The sequence below is a fragment of the Dermacentor variabilis genome, chromosome 4 (genome assembly GCF_050947875.1).
Source record: "Dermacentor variabilis isolate Ectoservices chromosome 4, ASM5094787v1, whole genome shotgun sequence".
Lineage (NCBI taxonomy): Eukaryota > Metazoa > Arthropoda > Arachnida > Ixodida > Ixodidae > Dermacentor > Dermacentor variabilis.
The window spans coordinates 130000917-130008915 of record NC_134571.1 but is presented as its reverse complement, the minus strand read 5'-3'; the positions used below and the strand labels follow the sequence as shown (position 1 = coordinate 130008915).

Genomic DNA, 7999 nt, shown 5'->3' with positions numbered 1-7999 from the left:
AGTGATTCGGAGGAAGGAGAAAATGATGCTCTTTTCTGCTAGCCGTGAGGAAGCACGGCTCAGCATCAGGGGGGAGGGAGAGAGAGAGAGAGGGACAAAAAAGGGAGGAGGGCCGCCTGCTATTGGCCAGTTATCCCCTGCGCCACCTGAGGAGGAAAGCACACGTGGTAGAGGGGCTGGCAACTGTTGCGTAGCCGGGCAATAAGTACGACTCGGGGTCCCTTTGGTGTACCTCACGCGTGGACAGCGAGTAGACGTGCTGCCCTCCCGTTTAACCATCCGGTGACCCTCCAAGATGCAGCTCCTTACGCTGGCTGTTATCATCGTCCTGCTGCCCGGCCTGGCTGTCAGGCCCGTCGTCGGTAAGTGTGCCCACGTTTTTCCGTCTCAATTTAGTATTCTATTCGCATCGTCTGTATCGTTGTGGCGTGCGTGCCCATATTGGACAGCTTTCTTGGTGGTTCGCATCCTGCGGATATCACGTAATCCTCAGTGCTAGGACTGTTTCTTTTCGGCGTTTTTATTCTGCAATTTGTGGTCGGTTGTGTTGCGAGGCCCTTCTTGCGATCATTGCGTCAAGTGCTCGGTATTCTTCTTTTTTTTTTTGTACTTCTAGATGTTCAGTATTTGCGCGCCGTGAAGACGTGGCCCCTGGCCTATTGCACATTTTGCTCGAACTAACAGTGGCGTCTTCGCAGGGTACAGCGTGAATGTCAATGTCACCTCCGACGTCGCCGAAACAAGCCGCACCACTCCGATGGCCCTGTTTCCCCTGGCTCTCGCTCTAGCCACTCCGGCCGTAGCCATAGCCCTGGGAGCCCTCAAACCCGTCCTCCTGGCCATGGGACTGATCTACCTGGCCTTGTACGGCCTCACCTACGTTCCCGTGGTGGGCGATCTGCTGCAATTCAGCTTCCGTGCTTTCGGGGCAGCCGTCACCGACTCCATGTCGCCAGGCGTGGGCCGAGACCTGCTTCGCGTCGTGGGCCTGGACACCGAGGCCTGCCGCACCCGGGCCATCTGCGAGGTCACCGCGGACGCGGTTCGCAAGTACCCCACGGTCGCGGCCATGCTGTGGTCCCTGACCGGTGCCGTTCAAGCCCACGGGAACAACGAAGTCCTCCAGAAGGGGCTGCTGGGCGGGCTGTCCGGTCTCGGCTGCGAGTCGCTCTACTCGACCTGCGCTCAGTCCCCGTTCGAGAGGCTTATGAGGACGATGAAGTCGTAGAGCTCGTCACGAAACGCACTAGGTTCTTCCACTTTAGGCTATTTTCTAATAAAAAATAAATTATTCCCAGATAGACGATTCTTTTTTCAGTGTCTGGACGCTTCCGCGTTGAGTACTGAGCGAGTTTCGCCTCATTCCTCACGCGCCAGCGCAAATATCATAGTACACGAACACCGACGTTGAATACAGCCTGACACATGCATTGTTCGACCACTGCTGATGGACGCAAACTTCTAGTCGCAGAAAAGAACGCCAAAAGGCATACAAGAGACCGCAAGCTGCGCGCGCTTTAAACAAATAGGAGCACTTGGGTTTTCATCCGCAATGGCGGGTGTGTTCCAATTCTGGCCAGCATCGGAGACAGTTACGTAAAGCCTAGACAGCTTCGAGGCCATGTAATGGAACGCATTTCGAACCGTCTGCGATGTTCAGGAAAGCACACGCTATTTCTGTATTTTAAGCCTGCGAACCTCTGAGAAACGCAATGTAACTTGCAGGAATGGCGTAAGAAAGCGCGTCTACGTTTTCGTGTGCGCGGAGACCCTTTCTGTCGGCAACCGTGCGTCCTGCTCAGCCACGATCTTGTGTGGACAGGAATGTAGCCTGCACCGGTTCTCTCTTCGATACGGTCTTCGCGAAGCTGTTTACTTTGACGTCTACGGCGAGTATTGAAACGCAGCCCGCATGGCGCGGGCTCCGTCCACAATCGCCGTCCTCGTTTGCACGCCAGGATGGCGTTTTCTCTCTCTCTCTATTTCTTTGTTTTTCTTTGAGGGAGGGGGTGGGGGCGATGCCGAAACCATGCAACTCCGGATTAATTTTGACTAGGTGTGGTTCTCTAACGTGTGACACTATGCATGTTCTCGCATTTCGCCCCTATCGAAATACGGCTGAAAGAAACGGACGGGCCTGTGCGATCTCGCCGCAGTGCGTTTATTTTTGACAACGCCTGCTGCGATGAGTAACTGCATAAAGGCCGCCCCACATTCAGCGTTTCTACCGGCGTTTTTTGGCGTTGCGTCTCCCGGCGTGGTCGCATGAACTGCGCCAGAGAGGGTGTCCAGCCACACGAGCGGCACGCGGACCAGCGCCAGCGCAGCGTCGCACAATGTGATCAGATTTATTTTACCAGATACCTCCTAAGCTAATTGTGTAATATCAATGAAAAGAGCTGTCATAAGTATTCTTCAATGCAATACTTATGCCTTTTGCATAGTTTTACGCTAAATAAAATATTCAGGGCTGCGTAGAAAAATTACACAAGGCTAAGCTTCAGAAAACTGGCAGCAATATCGGCGTGAACATCACGAGTGGTCGGCGCGTCGGCGTGCGAAGCTGAGCATCGAGGGTTCTTTATTCTATGATAGAGGGGGAAGTAGGTGCTTTTTATTGCTAGACGCCATACGCCACATCATGGAAAGAAGGCAGCAGCTTTTGCTGCTAAAAAAGAAGCTCCTGCTTCTCATTTGGTACACCCGGCAGGACGATGGCGGCGACTTCAATCCACAAAACGTTTTTTTTAACACGATTCTTGTGTTCCTTGTGTTTGGTCTGCCGCAATATCGGCCTTGCTTCTACAATGGCTATAAGAAGCTCGTTATCGATGTTCGCCGGTAGCATGATTGAAGCAACCAAACAAACAGCAATGGCGGCGCGAACTGCGAATCTGCGGAAGTTTCTTGCAAGAGTTGCCAGCAGCGCGGCCACGCCCTGCCACGCGCTGATTGGTCGGCGCTGTCGAGCCGCTTCCGACGGCGGCGGCGAGATCTGGTGTCCCTTGAGCACGACGTTTTGGCTTGGCGCCAGCCTCAGCGTCGACGCCGGGTGACAAAACGCCAGAAAACGCCGGGAAAATGCTGAATGTGGGGCGGCCTTAAGGGAAAAAAAAGAAATCGGGAAAGAAACATTTTTATGATTAACTCCAATGGAAGTTCATTACTTTTCGAAGTGAGATCAGGATGCCTTAGAACACGCCCTTAGAAAGCGACATATAAGAAAGAAGAAATAAAGCTAGCAAGTCGGTGGACCATGTGAAGATATCTGTCCAGCGGTCGATTTAGACACGCTGGCCTTCTTGAAGCCCTTGGGATTCATCGAGAGCAGCGGTAGACATTAGTAAATGGCGTGCCCACAACGCTCCGCCTTCTAAATGTTACCGTGCGCGCAGTTCAAATTTCAATTTGGATGTCAACGTACACGCCACGACTACCGCCTTTGGTGCCTACGACGCGCTAAAGATAAGCCAAACGCGGTTGTGCTCAGCGAGCCGCAGTGCGCTCAGCGAGTGGACTCGTGGCGGCACCCTGCGGTGGCCGCCACTGCTAGCCACCTAGCGGGCGCTTCGAACAGTACGCACGGGAGCAGTAGCAGACGACAAGCCTTTGCATGCAAGGATCAGCTGAAGTTCACGGCTGCGATTTCTCCTTTGTTCGGGTGCCAGGCTGATTGCTCTACGTTGACAGCTGTAGGGAAGACGTTGGCCTCTGAGGGAGTGGGCATGAACACGATGTTACCGGTTTTTGGTACAACCCGGTCCACATATGTGCCAGCTGCGTCCCGCGGACAAACGCCATGAACCCCATTTGCACGAAGTAGAGCACACGTTAACTAGCCGCTAAATTTTCTTTTTACTAATGCGATATCTCGAACGCTTTTTTTTTAATCTGCCTTTGCCGTAATGCTGCTTCTGTACCTCAAGACAAAACTGTCTTGCGTATAGCGTACGCTAAATTAAAACTAATTTAGCGTACGCTATACCACTACGCACGCTATAAAATAGCGGGTCGTCACTGCGCATGCGCAGGACGCTAAACGACCCATAGCGTATAGCGTACGCACGCTATTTCTCGGATTTAGCGTTAGCGTCTTTGCGTGGTTTGCGCAGTTTGCGTGAAACATAGCGGCGGTCCCGGCTGCCCACTTCGAATTGATATTGACGTTGCTTTTGTAAAAAGCCCTTCGTTCGTAGCAAATGATTTAATAAAGGGAAAATCAGAGATCCGCCCATTCGTAGCAATTGCTACAAAGGAAACCCATAAGGGTTCCTCGAAAGAGAAGCCTCAGAGTTGAAGAAACGTTGAAGTAGCAAATGATTGTGTAAACGGCTTTCGCTTAGTCTCAGACCGCTTCGACGACAGAGTATTATGGATAACCTTGTGGTGTTTTCAAAATCGCTTCTCGTTTCGAACGAGTCGAAACCCAACGAAAGAAACGTTCGAGATGTCAGCGCCACCTATCGCTATAGTCGGTAAATATCCTCAACGACGGCGTATGGCTTCTGAGATCCGGAAAACTCGTAGACCACCTAAAACTGTAAAAAAAAAAAACGTGCGTACGCTAAATTAAAACTGTCTAATAATAGGCAACCGTCGTCAGTGCCGACTTACATCTCAAATCTGCATGGTGTGATGTCTACAGAAGCCGTTGTGATCTTTCTGCCGATGAACACATGTGACATCGCCGAATAAGTGCAGTCAAAGTCGCCTCAAGAACAGTATTTGCGAATTTATTGGTGGGAACCTGTACACTAGTCAACGAAGTGAGCAAACGCACAGGTTAATAAGAGCGCATGTTAGCGCTGTAGCGCCGATGCAATTCTGCTGCATACGCCGATGAACTGCCGTCCCCGCTGCAGTTTATGCAATTTTAACTTCCCCAAGGGAGCTGCTTGGAAAGGTCAAAAGCTAAAGTCTGACCAACTTCTCTGTACTTTTTTTAAATGTTCCTAGAGAGAGATGCCACATGATATTTAAAGGCAGAACAGTGCCAGTCAAAGTAAATGGGCGCTGGCGGCAATGCCAGGCTTAATCCTCTGCGACGTAAGCGTAATAAGAAAGAATTCAGTTGAGCCCGAAATTCACATGCAACAACGGGTTACGTTGTGAAACAAACAAATCACTCGGCGTAGTAAGTCTGCTCAGACAGCAAGGATGTGTGATGACTTCCCAAACGTGACGCGAACTTTTCAGCGAAAATGGAACAAAAATATCATATGCAGCAACTATTAGCCATTCTCGCGTTTAAGTGCCTACTTTCTAAACACATTTCCCCAAAAACCGCAATATCTAAGATGCCCTCCCGCAAAAACAATAAGGTTGTTAAAGAAGCACTTGCCATGGTATCAATTCGATAAGACAGAGCGTGATTTAGACCCTTTACAAATGAGGCAGGGTGAAAACCTCGCACCTCAACAAAATCAACAGTTATGCATGAAGCAACTAGCAACAGTTCAACATGGGCGAAGCCACGCATACAATAGATGCAGAAACATGAAGTGTGCGACAGCTGGTGCGAGGATTTACCGGGCCGCATAAAACCAAAAATTTCAGTTCTGGCAATCTTCAGTAGCTTTAACAGAACACAATGCGCTCGTGCAGTCGTGCTGCCTAGGTAGCGCAACGAGGTAAAGAAGCGGCAAACGGCATTCAGAACTTTAGCGTAATGCCTTTGAACCGCATGCTGCACTGCAGACGAACTTCGTCGTTTACCCGTCTAAATATGATCGAACGGAAAGAAGACCGACACGACAAAGGATGAGAACAAGAAGTTTCCCGCTGAACGGCGGCGATCCATTGCTCCCGCTGATGAGGCTCTGCAGGGAATTATTAGAACCGTGTCGGCGGCACGTTTTTGCCAGTATATGAGCCCCCCCTCCCCCCCACCACGCAACAATTCTTCTTCGACATTCGTTGGAGCTTTGGCCACCCCAAACATGCGAAGGGCGTTGCTTATTTTGCTTTGAAAATGTCAGAGAAGCACGATCAACGACGGATCAAACTGCAGCGCGTGGCTGGCTCCTCGTCGTAGTATGTGTCGCTCTTGCGAATGTCTATGAAACGAGCTAAGACGCAAATGCAAAAAAAAAGAAGAACCAGCAACGGCATCCGTACAAACACAGTAGAGACTTTCAGCATTTCCGCTATTCCGGCAAACGGGGGTGGTTTGAGCGGATTACCGGATGGTCGGGGGCGTAAACGTGAGCCGCCAGAGAGGTGCAGCCACCTGGTGGCGTAGGGCACAACCAGACAAACACAGAGCGAAAATTGCAGAAACCTACTATATTCTTCTTCGCTGCTAGTGCAAATTTTCGGCAGTGGCGTCGTTGAACACGATTACGCCGCTGTAGAAAATTTACACCCGTGGCTAAGAAGAATGTAGTAATTGGCTCTGTGTTTATGTGGTTGAGATTTGCCCCACCAGCTGGCGCCACCACTCTGGCCGCTCACGTTTACACCCTCGCTCATCCGGCAAACCATCCGCGCTTGCCGGAATACCGGACACACTACAATTCTCTATTAAAGCGACAACTGCATAAAAACGCGTGAACTGATTCCCGCTGGTGTAAATTCGTTAGATAGTTGTTTAGCTCGTCTCGCTCCAAAACAAACGCGCAGTAGTCGTTACGTGTCAAATCTAGCTTCGTAAGCGCTTCTTGCTGGAGCTTTGTACGCTCTGTTCTTTTGCTTGTGCATTAATAGGCTAACGTGCAGTTTATTTCTGCGCCAAGATCAAGACGTGACTGCTGGAACCGGGTTTATTCATACCGCAGCACACACTACGTATACGCTAGCGCACATTTGTTCAGTCTTCACGTCGTTCAGTCTCAGTTGATTGCTCTCTATTATGTTTCAGCTGTGATGACTTGTCACATTCGAACCCGGACGACAATACCAGAATACGGTCGAGGCGCTTTGTCGACGGAGAAAAAAGCACTTAACTGCCAATTCGCCCAAGCCTCTACACTTTTGAGGTGCAAGTTGCGCCCCAGACAATGAATCTACAAATGGCAGTTGAAAAACGTCCACGACCGTATTTGCTGACTTAAGTGGAACAAAATAATGATTTGTTAACTTACCTTAAGTTCGACGTCGTAAGCACGCTTGCTATGTTGTGACAAAGACTTCGCGACCTGCGGTGGTTGCTAAGTGCGAGGTCGCGGGATCAAATCCCAGCCACGACGGCTGCATTTCTATGGGGGCGAAATGCGAAAACAGCCGTTTATTTAGATTTAGGCGCAAGTTAAAGAACCCCAAGTGGTCCAAATTACTCCAGAGCCCCCTTTACGACGTGCCTCATAATCAGATCGGGGTTCTGGCACGAAAAACCCCATAATTTAATTTAAGCACTTTGCTGCGATGTCCGTGCTGTTTACTTCTTTATCACGATATACATGGTTGTAGTCGTTAACCTGACGTCCTTTCTCAAGCGTCGGTGGTCTAAAATGGTCCTCGATGTTTTCGATTGCCTTAAAATCGCAATTTAGAACGACCGACACGTTTCAAACGAGCGCCGCAAAAGCGTGGCTCCGTAGAAGGGGCCGCCTCGGTGTTTCGCGGAACTGACACGGTGACGCTGACGGCTGAGCCAATCGCTTGGTTGCGCAACCCACCACCCCATTCCAAAGGGGACGCTCATAACATCCATTCATCCATCGCTGCGCCTCCTGACCATAGAGTTTCTCACTATTACCTAGAGGGAAATCTGGCGCTGCTGCGCTGTGGTATGCATGGGAATGCCGGTATATTGTGACTTCGGATTGACATCGTTCTCGGAGAGACAGGACACCTTGAAGACGCGCCTGACAAGTACCGTTCAGTCTGTCACAATGATTCATTTCCTGCTAAAACAGCGCGTAAAAAGCTGTTTTAGCTTTATTATTACGCGAAAACATGTTTTGTTTAACTATGAGAACTTGTTATTGCGTGTACGACTATACGTTACGTAAAAAATATCAGCGGGCCGCTAAAGTTGGAGGACAGACGACAAGGTTCG

At 50.2% G+C, this 7999-nt stretch overlaps 1 protein-coding gene across 1 annotated transcript; it reads left to right on the top strand.

Annotated features, from left to right (window-relative positions):
* Nucleotides 1-295: 295 nt before the first annotated feature.
* LOC142578337 (uncharacterized) lies at nucleotides 296-1228 on the top strand. The gene is made up of 2 exons (XM_075687734.1): nucleotides 296-362; nucleotides 699-1228. Exons 1-2 carry the CDS (start codon nucleotides 296-298, stop codon nucleotides 1226-1228), a joined length of 597 nt encoding a protein of 198 aa, XP_075543849.1.
* The last annotated feature ends 6771 nt before the right edge of the window (nucleotides 1229-7999 follow it).